We start from the raw sequence: 25,307 nt of genomic DNA on the forward strand, positions 1-25,307 counted from the left end.
ATTAAAACACAACAGAAGTACAGTAGAGAGAGATGTACGACATTGTCCTCTGACCTACACACATGCATGGCACTACACACATAGACAGGCACACGCCACACACACACACACACACACACACACACACACACACACACACACACACTTTAAAACGTAATTTGGGGATAGAAGTGTAGACTATATACCTACACACGTGATGTTCTAGGTTTATTCTCCAGCATAAAAAAAAAAAAAGGAAGGAAGGAAGGAAGGAGGGGAGAGATATTATAAGTGGCTTTTAGTGTAGTTACTGAATGGTGCAAGCACTCTACCACCATCTAACTCCAAAATAATTTTCATCACCACAAAAGGAAAGTCTGCACCCATTAGCAGGTATTTCTTTTTAAGTTGGATAGGTTTTGCCACATTGTCTTACAAAAGTTAAAGTAGTGTCCTTTGACACTGTCTCACCACAGCATCCTTTGACACTGTCTCAATGCAGTATACAGAATACAGCTCTCAGGTTGCCCTTACTTCCTCCTCCTCCCTGCACATAACAGGACCTCACTGGGCTTCTTGGATAAGGACAGAAGAGGCAGTCCCCCACTCCTCTGTCTCCACAAAGACACTGACTGTCTTGGCATGCTTTCCACCTTCACAAAGGTGCCCAAAAAGCTAGGAATGGGGTGCCGTGGAGGAGTTCCCACTTCACATGAGCAAGGCCCTTGGTTCCACCCATAATATTGGAAATAGGGAACTAGATGGAAACAAACTGTGTTTTAAAAATTGCATCCGGGCTGGAGAGATAGCCCAGCAGTTAAGAGAATGTTCTGTCCTTCAGAAGATCTGTTTAGGTCCTCTACCGTGTCAGGTGACTCACAGCCATCTGTAACTACTACTTCAGGAGCTTTGACGTCCTCTTCTGCCTCCTGTGGGCACCACACTCATGTGCAGACGCCTACCCCACCCCCACAGAATTACAAATAAAAACAAACACTGTTTAAAAATGCACTGAAAGTCCAGCCTGACTCCAATAAGTATTCCACAGTCCTTCAGAGGATGCACCGCTGGCTACAAGTGTACGTGGCTTCTATTCTGATCTTGTCAAGGTTAAAGGCATTCTAGTGACCCCAAAGTTCTAAGTTCAATGACATGGCAACCAGGAAACAAAGACAACAACAGTCCTCCCCCAAACCCATTAACACACTGACTTAATACCAGGCTGCTCTCTTCTTGAACAACACGTACCTCCCTGACTTGTGGCCCTCAAGCCCCCAGTTATCTGCAAAGACTTCACACCCAATTCAACATCTGGCTCTGTAAACGGGTCCCAGCTCAGCTGCTTGGCTGGTCTCAGTCCCGGGCTGAGAGTATAGCCAGCTCAGCAGCCTGGGTGGACAATGCCTGCTCCCCTGTCCTCCTTTCCTCCTGCATGTTTTAAGGAACGTCCAAAGGGAAGATAATTAGAACCTGCAAGAAAACCCACTGGTGGGCAGGAGGAAAGAAAATTGTGGTGACTGGGGGACGCCACCACATGTTTATGGGAATGCTTTTGTAAGCGACATGGCAATAAAAAGAGGCTCCTATAAAATGCCACATTCTTCAAAGCTCTTTATAAACAACATTCTCTTTTAAGGAGTGGGGGACTCAGTCATGTTCCTTCCTCATCATTTCACTTCCAACAAGTGAAAGGCATCCTAATTAGAGCATCTCCTAGTAGTGAATGCATTTACAGAGCCAAGGGCACAGAAATGTCCACACACTTGCATGCACACACACGTGCACACACATGCACAATGCTGGAGAGATAAAAGGTGGCACGGGGAGATCTTTCTATGGTACAGCCGTGCAGTGCCGGGGTGGCAGGGCAAACTCTTACTACCCCTATTTGGGTTTTCTGACTGGTTGTATTAGGCACACATACTTGAACTCCAAAGCCAGTCTGGTCCCACTCTCCTGAGTGCCCAGTGCTACACCACCAAGGTAAGGGCGTGCCTGTGTGCTCTGCTCTGGCTTTCCCTTCTGTCTGCTGTGAGGTGAAGCAGAGCCCTTTCCCTGTGTGAGGGGCTCCAGGACATGCATTCCAGAGTGGCCCTCCCCGGGATCCAGTTGTAGGCAGGTAACTGAAGCTGCCTTCTGTCTTGCTGTTAATAAGAGTAATTGGCACACCACGGAGGGGCTGCTACGGTGCTGTGAGTTGCTCAGTACGGAGGTCTCCCCTGACCAGATGTGTCGGCAGTGGTGATAGAAATACTTTCCATATGAGCTTGCCTCTCGCCTGCTTAAGTGCTCCGGGCTGAGTGAGGTGGGCCCATTTGTCATTTACTCCACATAGTAAAAAATCAACAGGGAAGTTGCAAACTTCAACTTCAAGCAGAGGCCAGTGGTCTGCTCTCGGCTTTCAGCATTTCTAATCTACTAGGCATCTCCAGGTCCCTCTCAAGAGCTCTGTTCCCCCCAGAGACTATCCACAGTGCAGAGGGCTTGGGTAACTAATAGGCGAGAAGCCTCGGACAAATGACGAAGACCTCAGCCTTGCAGTATGGGTGTGGGTTGGGGAGCAAGCTGTCAGCACAGAAGCATGCTTAGGGGGAAAAGCAATTACATTAGCTTTCAGGGCTCTCTTGGCCCCTGACAAGGCAAACAAAAGGCAAAGCTGGGAAGTGGCCTCGTGGCCCTTTTAAAAGATAGAGAGATTTAAAAGTCAGTAGGCTTTTCAAGGAGCAAGGTGGGTTCAGGAGAAAGGCTGCGTTTGGATTATTCTTGTCTCTGAGATTTTCCATCAGAGTTCGTAGTGAAGGAACGGAGGAAGATTCAAAGTTGGTGCAGCTCATTTGTGGGACAGGGTGGACACACTAAATGCTCCTTCCTCAGTGATCAACACTTCCAGACTCTGCCAGCACCAAAACTGTCTCCTGGGTATGTCCAGAAACATACCCAGCACACACACACGCTAGATCAACAAGAAGATGTCCTCACAGACCCTAAAACATGCCTCCCTTTTTGTTCTTGGCAGATCTGGGCATACTCATAGCCCACTACCACCCCTGCCCCACACACACCCATGACAGAAAGTGAGACACAGATTTACCCATGCACACATCAAAGAGAAGGAGGAGAAAAGTTCTAGCATGACGGCAGGGGAGAAAGGTAATCTCTCATGCATGCAGACTCTCTGAGCACAAGAGGAGAAATGCCTCAAAGGCAGTGTCCTTCCTGCATCAGCACAAGACCCTACTGGAATCTGCCTTGCATTCCCCCAGACCCCTGCAAATAGCAGAAGAAACATGCATGCCTTAGACATCTGTCACCCAGGCCATGGCAGGTCCGAAGGGTGGCAACTGCGTGGACAGGCTCAGAACGAGATTTTAGAAAGTACAGGATTCATCAAGAGGAATAGAAGTTTCCCTGTAAGAAAAGCCTAAAATAAAGTCATATAAAGCATTAGTCTTTACACACCACAAAAACCTATTCCCCAATCCCTCTTCGTAGATAGAAGGGGAAATTTAAAGCTGACAAAAATATAACTTCTGACAAGATATTTTATTTGGCTTACCTCTCCCCCAGGTCTTGCTAACATTGCTGTCTCAGTGTGGAACAATGTTAATAACAGGTAGCTGACAAACATTATTACCCAGAGGCAAAGCTACCCTGGAGGAGAATCCGTCTGCCAAGTGCTAACGCTAGCAGATGCACTTGTGTCTCAGGGGTTCCAGCCTGGAGGTCCGTAGGCACCGCGCTGGCTCCCTGGCTCTTTCCCCACTGCACTGCCCCGTGCTCCGAGCTCAGCCTCTGCTCTGAAGAAAACTGGTAAGCTGATCTCTTCATGTAATAACTTCTCCTGGCTGGGGGAGGGGACAGGAGCCAGCTGGGAGCTGGGGGGCTGCCTTTAACAGAAAGCAGAGAAGGGGAGGGACAGAAATGATCAATGTGGAGTGTGCATCTGGCCTCATTCATGAAAAGGGCTCCAAGGTAAGCACTTCAAATGCAGGGGGATGGCTCTGCCTCCTCCACTGAGGCAGGCAGGAGGCAGTGGGCTGCAGCAGAAGGAGCTGCAGGCAGGCAGATTGGAGAGACAGGAGACCCAGGGCCTTCTTACCTCTGGGTTTGGGTCTGAAGGGCTGTGTGACCTACACAAATTGCCAGCCCTGTGATATAGTTTATTTTTCCCACTGGCCTCAAGTCAAGAGGTAGGTGGATGGCTTCTGCATTCCCCTTTCCATAGATTTGATAGTTGCAGAAATCTAGGCAAAGACTCCGTCATGGAAGACAGCATGGGAAGTAGTCACCAGTGTGCCACCTGCTTGTCACGTGACCGGGAATGGATGTGAACACTGTATCTCCCTCTTGCTGCATTCCTGGGTCGTTGTACCAAAACCAGTACAGTAAGGAATTATTGTGGAGGTGTAAAAATAAGTTGTAAAGTGGGGACAAGTGAACTCTGGGTGGCAATGTTGTCAAGAGTGCGTGGGGTGACACTTAGCAGACACAGACTGAGCATCAGGGTGGAACAGGGGTGGGGAAGTGAGGGGCACAGGGAACAGAGAGGCTTGCACAGACCTATAGAAGCCAGAGAACTCCAGAAATCAGCTTTGTTCTGTCATAGGATGAATCAAGGTCCAATGTGAAGTGGGCTGCAAGCCACCAAATATTGGATTCTGCCTGTGAAGGCCCACGAAAGCATTCTGAGGTACTGGTGACCAGGGAGAGCAGGGTGGCATCTGGCCCAGTAGAAACACCCCCAGTCCTGGAGTCAGGCATCTGTTGGTTCAAAACCCACTTCTGTAATCGACACCCTTGAGACCTGATGGTCCCTCCTGTGAAATGGAGACCTGTCATCCAGTGGTCAGGAAGATACTTCAGGGGTCACATGGGCATGTGGCTTGGCACAGTTTGTGCCACGGAAGTTCTGGAAATGCCAGGCTTTGTCTTTGGTCTGACATTAGTTCAGAACTCAGCCCCAGAAAGCAAATTAACGAGCACTTGAAAGCTCTGGGTTATGGGTGTTATTCTGCACAAAAGAGGGACGACTGGTGGAGCCTAACCATGATTCGCAGCCTCCTACTACCGCTGGCCCTGCCGTGGCACTTTACTAGTGAGGCTTCTGGGAAGGCCTGGGTGGAAAGCACTCAGAGTGCCTCATTTCAGAGAATCAGGAGGAAGGAGGATGATGGGGTCCTCTTATCTACAAACTCTACTTCGGTGGCCATTCTGAGCCTGAGAGTCAGGTCTTATAAACCACTGTGCTTCCCGGACACTCTGCTGGCAAGAACACCTGGGGTTCCCTTGGTCGCACCCTAACTAACATCCCCAACAACCTTTCTTCAAGCTATAGGTTTGCTCCCAGTGACCAAGGAATGCGGCAAGGAGAAAGAAAGAAGAGAGCAGGGTTTGTTCTATTTTTTGCCTCTGCATCCGTTTCCTTCCTATCCGTTGTCAGGTGTCTGCACTGGGTTGCTTCTGCTTCCTGGTTGTAAGAGGCAGTATTACTACTCGGTAGCCTGCCAAAGTGCAGGCATGATTTAAGAAAGACCAGCGATGTTTCCTAGCCCTGGGTTGGGAAACTCCCTTCAGAGGGTCTGGTAGTAAATATTTTCAGTTTTGCAGACCATATGGCTGTGTCTGCGGCAGCTGCTTACCTACCGTCATAATGAAGGAAAGGTCTCAGGTGACGTGCACACGATAGATGTGGCTGAGTTACAGTAAAACTTCACTTGTACAAATAGTCTCTTGTTGGCCTGGAACTTTGCCCAGAAGGCCAAGCCGGCTGGCCCCCAAGCTTCCAGGTATCTGCCTACCTCTGCCTCCCATCCCACTCTTGGTGGGATTACTAGCTCATGTCACCATGCTCAGCTTTAGATAGGCGTCCCGGGATCCCAAATCGGGTCCTTGGACTTTCAAGGCAAGTGGTTTTTCCCAATTGAGGTTGGGAAATTGCACAATTGTTTCCCCAATTCTGCAAGGTGATTTCTGGCAAACTCTCCCCTACCGTAGAAGCCCTGGAAGTGTCACCAGTGGCCCCACTGGCTCAAAGTACAAGAGATCATGTTTTAGCCATTCCGTGTCTTCTCGGCATCACTGACCATGATGCCCTTTTAAAGGAATGCATGGTCATGGTGAGAAATACCCAACTCAAGATTTGACCACCATTCATTATGCCATTGAGCAGCACTGGAAACAGCCCCCCTGACTCTTTGATTCCAGAATGTTCTCACCATCCTCAACAGGAATTGTGCATGCTAATGCATATCTCCCTACTCCCTCTCTCCACTGTCCTTGGTAACCCCCAATCTATTTTCCATCTCCATGACTCTGCCTATGCCCAGAAATGGAATGGCACACATTGCCCCTCCTGTCTGACTTAGTCCACACAGGGTACTGTTTTCAGAACTTACACTGTGGCATATATCAGCAATTCATTTTTTAAAGGCTGGGTAATATTCAGCTGTATAAATACACTATACTGTATGCCCTTTGGCCAATGGTAACATTATGGAGAACATGGGTGTATGGGTATGCGCTGCTATCCCTGCTTTCAATCTGTCTGGACCTGAATCTGAGAGCAGAGTTACTGGACCTGATAGTGACTCATGGTCCTCCTGGTGCTGCCTCTTCAGCCTTTCCTATCTGCATGCGCCACCACAGATGCCATCACGCAATGCTGAACTTGTTAAGGATAGCCACACTGCTTCCCACGGTGGCTGCACCACTGACATTTCTACCTGCAATGCACAAAGGCTCAGGTTGTCTTCATCCCTGGCCAGTGCTTGTCATTTCCCGCCTTCTGATACCAGTCGTCATAGTAGGGTGACATGTATGTCCTCTTTGCACCACTCTCTTCCATAGCTCCCTGAAGAGCCCTGTTTATTTGTTTTTTTCATCAGCCGACATTCTCTGAGCCCTTGTAATCACAGCAACATTCAGGCTGTGATTCAATGCTGACAACAGCCTTACTGTGCTAAATAATTTGTCCCATACCATAGAAGTCTACAACGGATAGATGGCAGGACTGGTATTCTGGTCCTAACACCCACCTTGCGTTCCAAGAGCTCATTTCTGAATGCCAGAATAGCACAGCCACCATTTTTCTGAAAATCCTCTAGTTTCCATGGCACCTCTTGTGCTGAGCTTCTAAACCCTGTGTTTTAGCCATTTCCTTTCTACACCTGCTTTCTTGGGCCAGTTCACTATTTCACAAGGGTGGTCCTCAAGCCACCTTTATCCACCCATGGCTGCCCCTGATTAGTTATAGCCAGGACTTCCCCTGACCTTCAGGCCCACAGTTGTCTAGTGTATAGGTCTATTTCCCTGGTGTCTCCCAAATTCAACAGATGCAAAACAGAAGAGCGTCCCTGAAACCCAGTCTCCCTCCTGTTTCGTGTCATCTCTCCAAGAATGACATCATTCTGTGTGCATTACCTGTGTGATTCCCGAAGCTGACAATGGTATGAGTCTTCCCAACCTCCCCCTTTTATTTAAACCACTGCTGGGTCATACAGAGATTCTGTTTAGCCACATCTCTGGAGCCCTGCTGTCCTGCTCCCTTCCAGCCTCCACCATCTCAGTGTGAAAAGTTACCCCTTTCTCTTCCCCGAGCCTTCTTCTCCAGCAAAAATGCCAAGAAGACACAAGTCTCATCAGGCTGATCTTCTGTATGTTTAAAACCTCTTTAGGCCTGAAAAGATTTCTGACATAATTCAATCTGGGCAGAGCAGTTGGGCAGGAAGACAATACTAATTCTCACCCATGTTAGATCTTAAATAGCCGGGAAGCAGTTATGAAAACTAAGATGTGCAATTAGTGCAATAACAACAACAACAACAACAATAACAGCTGTGGACTTGCTTCTGATTTTTCCCACAAAAATCTCCATATCCTGTTTTAGAACCCAACCAGAATCACAGTTTTGAGGAAACAATACCGCAGAAGTGACGCGTCCACCTGACTACATCCACTAGGGACATAACTATCGACATGATACATTGCAGACAGTGTTTACCTTGACCAACTTGGCTAATGTATCAGTCAGGTATCTCATGAGTAAAAAGTACTATTGTTTTTCTTTTCCTTTTCCAAAGTCTGCTCATTATAAATTAGTCTCTAAGTCTAAGTAGAATTAAGCTCTACTTCCTAGAAAGGAAGTCTCCAAGAATATTTGGACATGTGTTAGAGGCATCGCTGTAATTAATAAATATGTGGAGATATTTTGAGGGCAGGCAAGTATCCATAGATTCTGTCTGCAGCAAATTGCTACTGTAGCATTCTGGGATGGTTTCTCTGTTTCCCTCATATTTCGGACATACTAGAAACAGAAGTCAGCAGTATGGCCTGTCTCCTCCCATTTGCTCAATCATTCCACCATTTATACTCCCCTGCTTTTTCAAGGGCTCTCCCTCAGGGCTGGTACCCAGCCCCCCTTAAATAAAAACTATGATCCAGTCTCTTCTGCTCTTCCAGCTTCTTCTCTTTGTCTTTGGTCCATAGCTAACTCTACTCTCCAGCCATCTTTACCACAAGAAACCATCCCCCAAAACTACCATGTGTCCCTAGTTCCAAGCTTTCGTCCATGTTAGTGCCTTCTAGAACATCCTTTTCCAACCCTCACTGACTGAGCTCCCACTGCTCAGTGCCTCTGAAAACTCAGGTCCCAGTCTGAATGCACTAAGTGTTGGCAAACATTTAGATGCCCTCTGGGAGGGACGAATGGGACGAATGGTGACATCCACAACATGAGGCACTTGCAGCAATGCCTGTGAGTTGTTTTTAGCTTTTGTTATTGTTTTTTGATTTTTGAGACAGGGCTTTGTTCTGCAGCCCAGTCTAGCCTTGAGTTTTCAGTCTTTCTACCTCAAGGTTCCTGAGAGTTTGACATCACAGTCTGCTCTACATCAGTTAAAACAACAACAACAGCAGCAGCAACAACAAGAAGCCCATCATGTTGTTTCCTATGTAGTGATAAGAAACACTGAGACTGACTATAACGTGATAAAGAAAAGGCGTGCCACAGAGCACCCAGCATCTCACATGGACACGCTTCTAAGTGCTCACGTATGCATCAGCCATCTGCAGTTACACACAGAGCTGTCAATGACTAACAGGAGGGAGGGGAACTGAGGAGCTTTGGAGAAGAGAGAGGACCAGATGCATAACTGCAGATCTGTGTTTTCTTATGTGATAGATACTTAGTCTCCACAGGAGACTTGAGCACTTAAAATGTGGCTAGTCCAGCTTGCAGTGTGTGGTGAATGTCCACATTGGGTTAAATAAAGGATGATATTAAATAACTTCATTTCTTTTCCTTTTCAGGGTGGCCATTAGCGGAATTTTAAACCACCATACATTTCTATTGGCAAGCATTTCTCTATTCCTTTCCCAACGAATTTTCAGGCATGAATACATTGCTATTCAAAGTTAAATAAAATGGGGTGATGGTAACGGCAATAGTTAACAGTCAGATGAGTTACTACACACAAGTCCCACTCGCTTCCAACGAGCCTAAGTGGCACCTTTCCCAGGAGTTCCACTTCATCAGTCTCCCTGCCCAGTTGAGGCGGTGACCCTCTGGTATCGATAGCCTTTGCTCACTCTCAGTGTAACCTTTACCACCCTTCGTCTAACTGTTGATGAAGGCACCTTGCTTTCACGGAACACAGAGTGGGCCTCCGTGACAGCTGATGTGTCCTTGTGCCCCTGCTCAGCCTCCACAGGGGCTTCCCTGTTCAGGGTGGGCTATGGAAGGGAAGGGAGGCTTGGAGGGTCTCACAGGACACCCCGTCTCATGAGGATGAGTGCACAGGGCTAACAGGTCATTTCCGAAAGCGGGTAAGGTAAAGGGGACAGGAGAGCAGCCAGAACACCTAAGTAACAAGGAGAAGTGCAGTGTGTGTGTGTGTGTGTGTGTGTGTGTGTGTGTGTGTGTGTATGAGAGAGAGAGAGAGAGAGAGAGAGAGAGAGAGAGAGAGAGAGAGAGAGGGAGAGAGAGAGAGAGAGACAAAGAGAGACAGAGAGAAAGAGAGAGAGAGGGAGAGACAGAGAAAGAGAGAGGGGGAGGGAAAGAGAGAGGGAGAGGGAGAGAGAAGAGGTCTACAACTATTGTATCATTTATACTTTGTGCACTTCTGTCTTACTAAGAACAAATTTACAGTGTATTTTCCCCTCTAATTATCTTATTTTATTTCTTGCAAAGAATGTCACTGGAAGGAAGACGGAAGGTGCAGCCTTCTTCACAGAGGCACACACTTCGTGGCAAGGGTGGGGCCGATGCCGGCCTCATGCATTCAGACAAACGGAATGCAGGAGAAGCAGGTGTTAGTAATTAACTCCCCCTTTGTGAGAACTGAAGAGCCATTAACTGGCCACAGAGTGGGAAAGTGGAAAGCACTGTTCTGTTGCTTTTCTAGCAACTTCTCTCCATTAAAGGTAAGGAAAATAATGAGCACCTGTAACAAAGGGAGTCACCCTGTCTTCTCTCTCTCTGGTTTTGGCTGAAGCCTGGCTATGTGAGCACCTTTAGTCAGCAGGGCAGCTATGTGGGCTTACAAAAGGCAGGGTGACTGTGGCTGAGCTCAGCTGCGTTCAGGAACAAGACACAGAACCAAGAGCAAAGACCTCAACAGGATAGTGTTCGTGTGTTGCAGTCCACCCTAACTCTGGAGACACACCAACAAAGTTACCTTAGAAAATGCAGCAAGGCCATTCATGAATTGGCCAGATTCATTGTCTCAAGAATTTGCTTCAAAGTACAGTCTCAAAATGTATTCTCTGCTGCTGGGGGCATGGCTCAGTGGTTAAGAACACTGTCTGTTCTTCTAGAGGTCCTGAGTTCAATCCCCAACAACCACATAGTGGCTCACAACCATTTATAATGGGATCCAGTGCCCTCTTCTGGCATGCAGGTGTACATGCAGCTAGAACACTCTTACACATAAAATAAGTGAAATCTTGAAAAAAAAAACTAAAAATCAAAAAATATGCTCTCTGGGTTAGAATCTTCAGGGAACTTTGCAGAGATGTAAATGCCTGCTTCCCACCTTTTTTTTTAAGTGAACCAGGAATTCAAAGAGCAGGTCCCATCAGCCAGTTATAACACAGGCAGATGTTCATCGGGGTGCCCTCTGAAGAGATTCTCTGCTCATATGTGGGATTATGCATCACTAAGTGATAGTTTTGTCTAGTCAACCTTATTTCAAATTTCAGAGTATGGTACTTTATAAAACCTTATTTTCTTTTAAGACAAGCCTGCCAGATATTATAGCAGAGCGTCAGCCCACAATAAAGAAAACTCAACAGCGAAGGAGAGACAAGCCCTTTCCCCAACTAAACATGTCTGAGCATTGGTGTGTGATCATCAAGCCAATTTCACCCAGCCAGGGAAGGGTGGAGAAGGCTGGGGACATGGCTGACCATTGGGAGGCAGAGGAACTTACTGATCTAATTCCCACCATATGCCCAAATAAATTTCTGATGGATTAAAGAGCTCAGACGAGCAAAACAAGTCTGAAAACTGCCTAAGAAGATGGGTGAGTGCTTCTATATTCTTGAGATGGGAAAGGACTGGTATGTGTGGGTCTAACAAGATCAGAAATTAGTTTTTAAAATTACTCATTTGTGTATGTTTTTAGGAATCCCACCCATCAAATATACCATAAACAGATTTAAAAGTCTAATACAGAGTAAGACATATACTTCACTAGTTCATTTTCTTAAGAAGTCAATTCTTATTCCGGGGTCAGAGAATACAGCGATCAGCAAACCAGACGCAGTTCCAGGCTTTGTGGACCTGACTGGCTCAGGAGACAATGCTAATGCAATCTTAGAAATGTGCCTGATACAGCAATGCTAAGGGCGGCAAGGGAAGGATGTATGGAAGCCTAAGAGGCTTGTCCTCATTAGGGGGATTGCCTGGCCTTGGGAGCAGTAATGGCTTTTATGACAACTGGAGAGGGAGCAGGTGTAGATGAATAGAAAGTGGGTAAGAAAGAGGCCAGCCTCAGCTTGGGCTGAAGACAAAGAGACACCCCATGAAAGAGTTTTGTCCTTCTTCCTGTAAGCATCTGATGAAAGGGCAGGGGCAGCAGTTACTAGGGCAAAATTTGCATTTTGCAAAGATTACTTTGTTATACAGAGAGAGATTAGAAGGCAGGAAGAAAGGAAGCCAGGAGAGGACTTGGAAGATTACAGCCATGATCTGGATTAAAAGGGATAAGAGCTAAAACCAGGATGGTTGAAAGGGGTGAATGATTCCCATGCAAAATTAAGAGTATATAGCATATATGGGCCATGCCAGTAATATATCTTTTAAAAGTATATGATCGCATAAAGGCAATTTCAACAGTGAAATGTCAGACTTGAGATTCAGACACAGGAGAGTGCTCGAATGAAGCACGGTCTGTTCCAAAAGTAAAATCCCACCCAATCACTTAGAGCGACCACATCATTTAATTATTGATATTGGCACATTTTTTATGCTATGCTTTAAGGCAAAATGAATCCGTGCAGTGAAGAAATCTCTCAGGTATTGGAGCCAGGATAGATGGACAGCAACGTTCAAAAGAAGGAAGATGGGCCCTCTACCTTCTACTGCACACAAGACGAACTTGAAATGGATCAGATTGTCTGTCCATGTGATCATAGTATACAATAGCTATGTTATACAGTAACACAGTGCCTATTGTACCTGTATACAATATTTCATCGTCTACAGTAACATGCTATCTTAGGTTACGTACTTAAAAGCTACTCTCAGCAATTTCCCAATACAAACCGTAAGTCCAGGATGAGACACTGAGTGTGTCAACAGTTTGACTTAGTCACTCCCAAATGCACACATATATCAAAACGGCATGTAGCACAGCCTACAGATATATGATTTTTGTCCGTAAATTAAAAATAAGACAGAAAACTCCTAGACTGAAGAAAACCCCCAACATGTCTACATCCTAATCCCTGGAGTCTGGGAACATGCTTTGTGTGCGGTCAGCATTTTGTCAACTTGACACAGCTAGAGTCATGTCTCCGTAAGATTGATCTGTAGGCAAGCCTGCCAGGCATTTTCTTGGTTAATGCTTGGTGTGGAAGGGCCTAGCCCTTTTGTGGGGGGGTCACTGCTATCCATGGGCAGGTGGTCCTGTGATGTATAAAGAGCAAACTGGGCAAGCCAGGAAGCAGTGTTCCTGACTCCACCTTCCTTCCCTGGCTTTTCTCTATGATGGGCTAAAAGCTATAAACTGAAAGAAGCCCTTTCTCTCCAAGTTGCTTTTGGTCCATGTTTTTCCAGTCTTAAAAATGTGGTTTTAGATGGATTTATTTTATGTGTAGGTTTTGCCTACATGTATGCATGTGTGCCATGAACATGCTGGTGTCCATGGAGATCAGAAGAGCTCATTGGATCCCTGGGACTAGTGTTACAGATGGTTGATTCTGGGCTGTTATATGGATGCTGGGAATGAACCCAGATCCTTTGCAGGAGCAACAGGTACTTTTAACCACTGAGTCAACTCTCGAGTCCCTTTGGCCAGTGTTTTACCACAGCAATAGAAACATAAGTAAGGCATGGCAAAGGGAAATTAAAGGAGCTGGTAGAAGTGCCAGGGTTAATCTGGTGGATTTATAAAAGGTATGTTGGTTTGGATTATTATCTAGGTGGACTCAGTTAATTACAAGGATCCCATAGGTATGACAGAAGGGTAGATGATGATATCAGAGAAATTTGACGTGAAAGGAACCCAGCCATCCACTGGCTTTGCAGCTGAAAAGGAGTCTAGAGAAGCTGCAGGAGACAAGGAGGTAGGACTCTTCCCTCAAGTATCAAGTGTCTAGTCCTGTGAACACCTTTGTTAATTTTATTATTACCATTATCATCACCATATTATTTGTGTGTGTGCATGTGTGTGTGTGTGTGTGTGTGTGTGTGTGTGTGTGTGTGTGTGTGTGTGCGCGCGCGCACATATGCCACAGTACACATGAGAAGCTTAGAGGAAAACCTTCAGGAGCCAGTTCTCTCCTGCCATCTTCACCTGGGTTTGCGGGGTTCAAACTCAGGTCACCAGCTTGGACGGCAAGTACTGTGGTATTTGGTTGTAAGAGGTGAAGCTACACAAGGAAGAACCCTTGAAAATATAAAACTAAGTGAAGGAGGCCAGTTCCAAGGGAGCATTTGCCGCCTGATAACATTTATGTGAAAAGTCTGGAATACGTAAATTTATAAAGACAAAAATTAGATTAGCACTTTTCCAGGCTGAGGAGCTAAAGGAGAAATAGAATATGGGATTGTCTGGGGGACTGTTACAGTATGTAGGTACAAGTGCACACCACACATACGTGTGTGTGTGGGGGGGGTGTGGTCAGAAAACTGCATGATAGATGAGGTGGATCTCAACTAAACTGATTTTTTTTTGTAGCAGCCAAAATGCAGTGTCCCTAAAATTCTCTTTTGAGTAAACATCAAAAATATTAACCCTGTTCTTGTTTTTGAAAAATCTTAGTTATTTTCTACTTTCCTTTCATACCGGGCCAATATAAACAAGTCAGCTCAACCAACAGACAAAGTTATTTCATTTGGAAAAAATATGAAGTAAAAGTGGGGAAGGCTGTGAACGGACAGTCAGTACAGAGACTGAGTTGTGCAGAAGAAGAGGGATACAGAAGATATTAGAGCTATTGGAGGAGACAGAAACCCGTGAGCCGCCCCGCTCACCTCATCCACCTGCACAGAAAAAGAGTTACACAGGGATGTAGGTGGCGCAAAGCACTTGGTTCAATCACAGACACTGCAGGTGCCTTCAGTGTGGGCTTCTCAAATGCACTGTGTACTCAGGTCCCCAGGATCTTTATGTCAATAGACAGAGGTGGGTGATAGCCCCTAGTTAAGCTGGCAGTTTTTTGTTTTTTTCATTTTTTATTGATTTTTTATTTACATTTCAAATGTTATTCCCTTTGCTGGTTTCCCGGCCAAAGCCCTCTATCTGCTCCCCCTCCCCTTCTTCTATGAGGGTGTTCTCGCACCCTCCCACCCTTTTTCCTCTCCCCCTCCCGACATTCCCCTGCACTGGGGGTCCAGCATTGGCAGGACCAAGGGCTTCTTCTCCCATTGGTGCCCAACAAGACCATTCTCTGCTACATATGCAGCTGGAGCCATGGGTCTGTCCATGTGTACTCTTTGGTGGGTTAGTCCCTGGGAGCTCTAGTTGGTTGGCATTGTTGTTCTTATGGGGTTGCAAGCCCCTTCAGCTCCTTCAATCCTTTCTCTAATTCCTCCAGCAGGGACCCCGTTCTCAGTTCAATGGTTTGCTGCTAGCATTCACCTCTGTATTTGACATGCTCTGGCTGAGCCTCTCGGGAGACAGCTATATGAGGCTCCTGTCAGCATGCACTTCTTAGTTTCATCAATATTACCTAGTTTTGGTGGCTGTATATATGGGCTGTATACCCATGTGGAGCAGGCTCTGAATGGTCATTCCTTCAGTCTCTACTCCAAACATTGTCTCCATATCCCCTCCTATGAGTATTTTTGTTCCTCCTTCTAAGAAGGACTGAAGCATCTGCACTTTGGTCGTCCTTTTTCTTGAGCTTCATGTGGTCTATGGATTGTATCTTGGGTAATTTGAGCTTTTGGGCTAATATCCATTTATCAATGAGTGCATACCATGTGTGTTTTTCTGTGAATGGGTTATCTCACTGAGGATGGTATTTTCTAGTTCCATTCATTTGCCTATGAATTTTATGAAGTCATTGTTTTTGATAGCTGAGTAGTACTCCATTGTGTAGATGTACCACATTTTCTGTATCCATTCCTCTGTTGAGGGACATTTGGGTTCTTTCCAGCTCCTGGCTGTTATAAATAAGGATGCTATAAACATAGTGGAGCACGTGTCCTTGTTGTACGTTGGAGCATCTTTTGGGTATATGCCCAGAAGTGGTATAGCTGGGTCCTCAGGTAGTGCAATATCCAATTTTCTAAGGAATCTCCAGACTGATTTCCAGAGTGGTTGTACCAGTCTGCAATTCCACCAACAATGGAGGAGTGTTCCTCTTTTTCCACATCCTCGCCAGCAAGTGCTGTCGCCTGAGTTTTTGATCTTGATGCTGGTAGTCTTTACTTGGAGGGGCAGCGTCCACACTCTGAGTCATAAATCCTTTAGCAGGCAATATCAGAAGACTTACTAATTCATACTTTTTGAAATAATAATTCAAATACAATACAGAACAATACAATTCTGTATTTATGAATGATAAGAGCCAAACTTATCTAAGGACAGTTTTTAGTATTGTTTATAAGAGGGGGAAACCTCAGGAACACAAATGTCTAACCACAGGGTCTGAGTCATCTGTCTGTTTAATTTTGACCACCACTTACTTATATAAACGATGTGTTGCTGGCCTACAGAATCAACTAAGCTCAGCTCCTAGGAGCTCAGAGAAACTGAAGTGACAACCACAAAGCCTGTAAGGGTTTGAGCTAGGCCCTTTGCATGTACGTTACCTTGTGTCAGCTTGGTGTTTTCTAGGACTCCTGAGCAGTGGGAGTAGGAACTGTCTCTGACTCTTTCCCCTGCTCTTAGGACACTTTTTCCTCCTACTGGGTTGCCTCATCCGGTCTTGATATGAGGGCTTGTGCCTTACTGTAACTTGTTATGCTGTGTTTGGTTGACATTCTTGGGAGTCCTGCTCTTTTCTGATGGAAATGGAAGGGGAATGGATCTGGGGCAGAGGGGAAGTGTGGTGGTGGGGACTGGGAAAAGTGGTCCTGATGTAATGTAGGAGAGGAGAATAACAAACAAACGGACATATAAAATGTTGCGATGTTTATTGGCACTGGGGTCTACTATGCTGACTGTCAAGTGAAGAAAAGTAACAACACACAATTTTGAGGATGGAACCATTTCATCATGAACATACGGAAAAAAGTACTGAGAAGGTGGCTCTCCCGCACGTTATTGCTACTTATCTCTTTTTTTTTTTTAAAGATTTATTTATTTATTATATATGAGTACACCACAGCTGTCTTCAGACACACCTGAAGAGGGCATCAGATCTCATTATAGATGGTTGTGAGCCACCATGTGGTTGCTGGGATTTGAACTCAGGACCTCTGAAAGAGAAGTCAGCGCTCTTAACCACTGAGCCATCTCTCCAGCCCTTATCTCTAAGGTGACTCTCCAGCGTGATATTGCGAGCTAACCTCTGAGTGGTAATTTATTTCGTTCCTACTTGTGAGTCTTTTAATGTTCCCATCACAAACTCATGAAATTTTAATAATCTTAAGTAGTGAATTTTATATGAATTCAGCTTAGATCCTTGTAGCCCAGCTCGGCAAAACATGCAGTAGCGCCCTCTAGAGTTCATTCATTCAAACTGCAGACACCTGGTCCCAGAAACCCAGTGAGGACATACAACACATCGCTCAGTCCAGAGTGTCTCAATTTGAAGGAGGGCAAACACACAGGTGGGTGTCTCAGAAGTTCTCTGTGTAAATGCGGGAGGGAGGGGGGCTTTAAACCTCTTACCAGTAGGACTGAGACAATATTTCCAGTGGATTCGCAACAATGTGCTAATTGCTTGCTTTTCTCTCAAAGATCCCAATTATCACCTCCTTCTAATGTTAATTTGACTTAATTAAACATGGGTAAATTTCTCATTTGAAAAAAACAGAGGTGATTGTTTTTCTCCACCTTGTTTTAACAGACCTGTCAAACTTTTATGACAGTAAAGTAATAGCCCTATCTACACTGGTAAAATGACTTAAACCTTTAAGATATAGTTCTTTTGTTGTGATTTCATTGATGTTAGCCGCAACAAAACACCCAACAAAACACCCGAGCAAAAACAATTCTTTCCACTTTATAACCTACTGTTGAAGGGAAGCCAAGGCAGAAATGTAAACAGCTAGTTACATCATATTCTCAGTTAGAAGCAGTGAGAAATGAATGCACTCATGTTGTCTGCTTGCTTTCTGCGTCTTATGCTGAGATACAAGTCAGAGTGATACAGGTTAGCACCCAGCCTAGGGAATGGTAACGTCCACAGTGGGCTGGGTCAATTAACAATCAAGACAACCCACTAGGCTGACTTTAGATAGGTCTTTGACTGAGATTTTCTTCCTGGGAAAGTCCAGGTTGTGACACGGCAAAAATAACCAGTACAAGAGTTCTGGTCATGGCCAGTTTAGTCTTGGGACCATCTATCTTGTCTGTCTGTCTTCCTGCCTCACTTCTTCTAGGCAAAAGCTATGGGATAATTGCCAAAGATTCCACAAAGCTCTGTTGCATTTCCAGTCATGGCTGAGAACCTCTAATGGCATAAGTGTACTCATTTCTTAACATAGTGTGGGTCCTTATTTCAGGCTACAAAGCTCACAGAACTTTTCTAAGGGGGGTGTAAAAATGTGGTATACATTGTAGAAATGCCCTTGTAATCTGAGCTTCAAGCTGTTCCTACTAGTGAGCTAGAAAAGTGGACAGGAAGTAAGGTACACGGATGTATACCAAGTTCACGAAGGATTTTGATGCAGTCCTCGGCTTGCTTTACCAACAATGCTCACCAGAATTTAGGGGTCTGTTTCCCAGTTTTCCCATGTCTTAATAGGCCACTGAAAAATACATGTGGTGGTCTATTGCCCTGAAAGCTTATAGGATAAGGGCTCGGTGATAGCACATGTATGTGGAGGTCAGAGGTTAACCTATCCTGAGGTCATCTCAAGGTGTCTTCTTCAGTCATCCTACACTGCAGGTTTGGGACAGGGTCTATCTCTTTTATCTGTCTCTTTTTCCAATTCATGCTGGCCAGCCAAGGGAGCTCCAGGGATCCACTGGGTTCTGCCCTCCCAGCACTGGGATTAAGAGAGTGTGTCACCAGATCCAGTTTTTATGTGAGTTCTTGAGAAGGAACCCAGGTCTTAATGCTTGCAGAGTAAAAACATTATTGAATGAATCACCCCTAAACCTGGTATCTCCTCCAGGTTTCTCTCAGGTATTTTACCACAGCCACAGAATTCTAACAGACCTGAGGTAGTAATTCAGAGCAAGTCATAAGTCCTTAATTGAGAGGTTACCCCTCCCTGATTTCATTAACAGAACGATAACATTTACTAAAGACTTAATTTAAGCCACTACACACTGTTAAGGGAGCATAATGGCACTGTACCAATTACATCACGCACCAAGTTAATCAGTTCTTTTTTGTAGATGTAGAGAAGTTGAACTGGTGGCCAACAGGCTAGCCATTGAGGGGTAATGGAGAAATTCAAACCCAAGGCCTCTCTCTCCACACTGAGCCCTTAATCACCCTGCAATCATGATAGAATTCACCCACTTCTAAACAACTTCACTGCCTTCAGTGGACGAGCTATCCTGGTCCCCAGATAGTTTCGATGGACTCCCAACCAGTGTCCAAGAGTCTACCCAGACTGACTCTGCAAACCAAGAGTGGAAACCGGTTGTCCCCTCATTACCGTAAAGTTTCCTATTGACTTTGGGATGAATGCGAAACCTTTAGATCTGAATTAAAAGGTCCATAGCACTGCAGGAGTAACCACATGCCTCATACTGTAAATCTGGCCAAGAACCAGTGGTGAGAAGCACACAGCTCCAAGGTAAACCTACTACTATAATTTTGCTTGATGGCTGTAGTATTATATGCTCTAAATTCCTATCTCTCTACCCAGAGCACAGTGCACTCTCAGACCTCATCAGAGAAGGCTCTCTGTGCCGTGGATGGTGCTCAATGTATAAATTCATAACTGGTCAAAATGCAGAGTGTCAGTGGGATGCTCAGTCACAAATATGTGCCCTGTCCCCTAAGTCTCAGGGACTATAGTGGAAGAGTTGGCAAGAAAGACTAAGGGGCTGGGGATTTAGCTCAGTGGTAGAGCGCTTACCTAGGAAGCGCAAGGCCCTGGGTTCGGTCCCCAGCTCCGGAAAAAAAAGAACCCCCCCCCCCAAAAAAAAAAAAGACTAAGACCCAGAGGTCAGGGAGAACCAAAGTAAAGCCATGTCTCTAGACATAACAGGAAGCTGAACTCTCGTACTTATAGTAGGGCTGCCCACACAAGACCTGCACAAGGCCAGTCAACATTCTAGGGTAGCACAGGGAAAATCCCCACCCCTAAGGTGCTATAGAGATCTCCTGGATGGCTTCTGGAGGAGGGAAGCTCAGTGCTCTCTAAGTGTGTCTCTGGTAGGTTGATCATGCTCCAATGACTGGTGACATACCCCATGATTGACACTGTATGAATAACCCCATGAATGACACAGGCAGCACCAGTGGAAGTAGATAGGCTATTGAATTTTAAAAAGCATAAAGTCTGAGGGGATAGATCTGGATGGGTGATAAGGAGAAGCTGACGGTAAGTCTGATCAGAATATTTTGTATGAAATCCTTCAAGAATTAATTAAAAAATTTACTTAAAAAGAAACATTGCTGGGGTGGTAGGAAGGTCATGGAGGATCTGGGAGGAGTTAAGAGTGAGTATGATCAGAATACGTTGTGTGAAATTTACACAGAAATAATAGAAGTAGTTTAAGGGAAGTCCTCAGCAGAACAGGAAGTTCAGTGGGACCTGGCCCCTCCCATCACACTCAACTGCCATTGCTAATGTCCACCACTCCAGCTGTAGCTCCTCCCAACTCACCTTGCCTATGGCTGAAAATTCCACCCTGTCTCCTCCCTTTTCCCTTTGTCTGGCAAGGGCAACTTCCTCTTGGGTCTTATTCTCCTAGAGGCCTGCTCACCTCAAATCTAAATGGATGTCCCGCTTGCCCCACCTCACTGACCCCAGCATGATAATTATTTTCCTGTCTGTACTTTTTTCCTCTGGGCCCCTTTCCGCATCTACAGCACAGATTTCTCACGTATTTAAGATTAATTAACTAGACAATGAGGTTTTGATGACAGAGCCCCATGTCAGATTTCTTTGTAGGCGAGGGGTATGGCACATAGTGGAGGCCAAACACCCTAGTAAAAGAAGATAAACATTACCCAGATCCAAAGAGGTTCAGTGAGACCTCCCTTGCTAAGACACACCGGATGAGGGGACTATTTAGAGGAGAAGTGTCCATGAAGTCCCTTAAGTCACTGGAATGTCAACTGACTCTACCTTAAATGCATCGGTATATTGGTACAATTCTGCTGGGTAAAAAGATGGCATTTCTGTTGTTGTTTTAATGCCTGGTCACATCATTTTTAGCTCCAAAGTTATTTCAAACCCTGGACATCTTTTCCTCCTTACCTACTTCCTCTCTCCATTTCTCCTAGCCATGGATGCCGAGCTGGCAACATGGCCAGCATGATCAGCGTGAGGACAGAGCTCTGAGGTCTGCTGGCCTCCACCTGTGGAACCAGCCAGTCTTGGTTCTAGGAAAGCAACACCAGCTGTTTTAAAAGCTGTTCCAATTTTCAACAATAATATCTTCCTCGGGTATTTCCTAGTCTTTCCCCTACAAGGTGTATGAAGAAGACAAAGGCCATGTCAGTCATCCAAGAGTGACCAGAAGACACCAACCAAAAGGCAACAGTCAGTGTAATGATAGGGTCACCAGCATTGTGTAGTGTGTGTTTGGTGTAGCAGCCAAAGAAGATAATCCAAGTTCATAATTCTAAAGTGAATTTCAATGAACGAAGCCACCAGGGAAAGGTCAAAGTCCTTAAATGTATACACCGTGTATATATTCATATGCATTGTGTCATGTAGTAGGCTGGGAGGTAGATGTGACCACCCCCAAGTGGCTTCTCTTATATTTTTGGTTTTGAGCCTAGCCTTCAATGGCCGAACTATCTCTTTAGCCCTCCCTCCCCCTGCCCCCGATTGCTTCTCAATCCTACATCATGAGAGCCTTCATTTTAGACTTGCAGAAGCTCAAGTCTGGGAAGATAAAATTCTTTCAGTGTGCTTTGTTTAGGTCACTATAAACATAAGACACCAATTGAGACAAGTATTTAGAGAAAAATTGAATAATTGTCTAATTTCTGAGTTTAACGTTGAGAAAAATAATACCGCTGTTTCTCCTGTTCTTGCTAAGGTACCCAGCTCAGCCCAGCACCTGGCAGCAGGAGTGTTTAATCTAATTTAAAGTACAATTCTTATAGTTAATCACTAACTCCAACTTTCAGCTGAAAACTGTTGGGTAAAAGGGGCGGGGGGAACCAAACAGACCTCTAGCAGACAGAGAACCACATTCTATATGTCTTATGATCAATAGACAGAGAATATTTTAAATAAACAGTAGAGTTCATTTTTAGGCAATCATGAAATTTCTTTTCTTCCATGGTGACCAAACATAAAATGTGCTACCCTGTTCTGAGGAGTGTCAAGTATTGCCCTAAAGGGGGATGTTTTTTGAAACCTATGCCTTGTCTCAGCGGGTTCATTAGCTAGGAGAAAGCTGGCACCGTTACAGTTACTCCCCTAAATCTCAGCAGCATGGTAGAGCTCCCTTCCTACTTAGCTCAAGCCTAGGTGTGGGAGCAGGAGTGTGCTGTCCCCGGGGCCTCCGAGGGACCCAGGTTTCTTGCTGCACTGGAATTTGAGCACGTAATTTCCAGCATCATCCTAGACTTGTTACCCACCAGGCAGCTGGGGAGGGGAAATGGCAGAAGATCCTGCAGACAGGTCCACCTTTCATACCTGCAAGAGGGCTGGAGGGCCAAGAGGAAAGACATAGGCACAGGTCTGGCAAAGACTCTGGTCTCTGCCATAGTAGTCAGGATGTCCTGAAGCAGACATCTCAACCCTGTATTTTATATTTTTAAAAAACTGAAGCATGTTTGTGCCATACATTCCAGACCTCTTCCTTGCCTTCTATGAGGAATAAATAGAAGATACATCCAGTACAAAGATTTTCCTTTGCTCCTGATTCAGCCACGTCCATCCAAAACCAGGATGAGTTCCTTTAAGAAGCATGTTTCACCATCCCAACAGTTACTGTGTGGCTATTTCACCCCCAGAAACAGAAGCGGTAGGCCATGGAGGGAGTCCGGGCTTACATTATCAGGAGCGAGGATGAGAACACTCATTGAAGGCTTGTCCTACAGATATCAGGTGACATCACCATATTTGATAGCATTAAGAGAAGAGATTTTATGCCCATTTTCCAGATGAGAAGGGTGAGCTCTCTGGATGGGAGGACTCTGCCAGCATCATAGTAGTGGGTCTAGGTAGGTCTGTGTGCTTTCCATGACGCACTGCTACCCACTGAGTCCCTGTGGTTGGGCCTAGAATGGGAAGTCACTGACAAAGCCCTTCAGAGGCAGCTCCTGCTATTCTTATGACAACTCTGAAGAGCTTCATCCATCATAAAAATACCACAATGCACAGACAGGAGCACTTGCCTCTGGCCCTTTCATAGCCTCTGATAATGGTAGAGATAGAAAGATGGCCGTGAACATCCAAGTCAGCTGTCTCTCATACTCAACTTTTGTGATTTCTAGTAAAAAGCATTTTGAAACTTAAGGGTTTTTCCAAGATGAGTTGTACTGGTTTGAATAAGAATGGTCCCACAGGCTCATATGTTTGAATACTTGGTCCTCGGTTGGTGGAATTGTTTGGGAAGGATTAGGAGGTGGGGTCTTGTTGGAGGAGGCACATTACTGGCAAGGGTGGGAAAGCTTTGAGGTTTCAAGTCAATACACTCTTTCTTCTGTACGTTGCCTTGATCATATCATAGTGCCTTATTACAGCATTTGAAAGGTAGGACACCAGGAGAGTCCAACACCCTGCTTTTACCCAGGCTTGCATCTAGGCTAGTGTATTACAACATCAAAAGCAGTAGCATAAATTAACAAATGCCATGGTAGTGTCAGTGGGAAAAAATCACTTGGGGCTGGGACTGTAGCTCAGTTGGTAGGGTGCTTGTGAAGCATGTACAAAGCCCTGGGTTGGTCCTAGCCTAGCATTTCATAAGCTGGGCAGAGTGGCGCGTGCCTGTGACCAGTACTTTGCAGATGGAGTCAGGAGGCACGGAAGTTCAAACCTGTCTTTGGCTACAACGCATTTGAAGCGAGCCTATCTCAAAAGTGAAACAAAGTCTAAAACATGTAAGTTACTGGAGGGGGATTCTAGGAAGGAAGAAGAGAGAGAGAAAGGGAGGGCGGGGAGGGTGTGAGGGTGTGAGGGTGTGAGGGTATGTGTGTGTGTGTGTGTGTGTGTGTGTGTGTGTGAGAGAGAGAGAGAGAGAGAGAGAGAGAGAGAGAGAGAGAGAGATGATTGATTGATTGATTCTGTTAGACTTTATTGATATTACTGTGAATGGACCAGTGGTTTGCAAACTTTTTATGTGCGTCCATAAGGCACTTTCAAATACTCAAAAGTTGTACATATAAGGGCACTGAGTATAACAGTGTTTATAAAAATCAATTTCATGAAGGTACAAGAACTTGCCACATTCTCTATCCTGTGGCCCCCTGCCATTTGAAAAGTGTTGTTTTACTCTCCTGAACACAATGCTCTTTCTTCTAGTCATAGGAGGAATTATTTGCATATTTCAATTCTGTCCATGTATACTATAAAAGTGCTGAAACTAACTAGATGAAAAAACTTAAAAATTCATTTCTTACAGTTCCAGAAGCCAAGATCAAGGTGCTGCCAGGCTTGGCGTTGTTGGGGGCCTGTGTCTCCTAGGGAACTGGGCTCTTGTTGCTGGATTTCTGAGAGGTAGGAGACAGAAGAGAAAAGACCTTGTGGCCTGGTTACCTTGGAAACCTCCTCACCTTTTCACACTACTGCATTGGGCATGAAGTTTAACACGATTTGAGGGTCATTTGGTTCCTAGCACTGGCCATTTCTTACATGTGCTGACTTGCTGTGCTATCAAGGCATGGCTTATTGTGCCTCATTGGGTGTCACGGCCATAACCTACTCAGACCAACCTACCATTCCACACACACAAAGAGGCCTATTCTAGGTTGAAGTAAAAACAAATTTTACACAGAGACCAAAGCTTGGCAGAATAGTTATTGTCCCATTATGTGGTGATCCATCACTGGGCTGGTTTTAAGGATTTGCATCACCTAAATGGAAATGTGTCAAATAAAATCCCTGGCGTTGGCACAAGTGATGAATAAAGCTTCCTTACGCATGTCCAGTCTGTCATCCAACCCATAAACACGCCAAAAGAGATTCAAACTCATGCATCCACCATACACTGAAGAGATCATTTCCTCCAGGAACAACCTCCAACCCCCAAACACAACCTTAAAAATGTCCTCAATCAACCAAAGAAAAGCACAATGCAACTAACTGCCAAGAACGACTGCCTGGCTAGCCGGGAGAACTGATGTCTGTCTCCAAACAAAGAGGAGGAACTCGAGCATGCCCTGCCTGTGCCTGTGTTGTGTGA

General features: G+C 45.4%; 1 protein-coding gene across 2 annotated transcripts in view; it reads right to left on the minus strand.

The window, feature by feature from the left end:
• Positions 1 to 25,307, minus strand: part of Thsd4 (thrombospondin type 1 domain containing 4) — a 599,748-nt gene that overhangs the window by 188,616 nt on the left and 385,825 nt on the right. Inside the window, exon 1 of one of the 2 annotated variants that reach the window (XM_039082430.2) lies at positions 3,536 to 8,867. The exons of the other annotated variant lie outside the window; for it this stretch is intronic. Within the exon in view, the coding sequence (XP_038938358.1) occupies positions 3,536 to 3,607 (72 nt within the window). The 5' untranslated portion in view covers positions 3,608 to 8,867. Of the gene's footprint in view, positions 1 to 3,535; positions 8,868 to 25,307 lie in introns of those variants that run through there. 2 annotated transcript variants of the gene reach the window in all.

This window comes from Rattus norvegicus, chromosome 8 (assembly GCF_036323735.1).
Source record: "Rattus norvegicus strain BN/NHsdMcwi chromosome 8, GRCr8, whole genome shotgun sequence".
NCBI classification, from domain to species: Eukaryota; Metazoa; Chordata; class Mammalia; order Rodentia; family Muridae; genus Rattus; species Rattus norvegicus.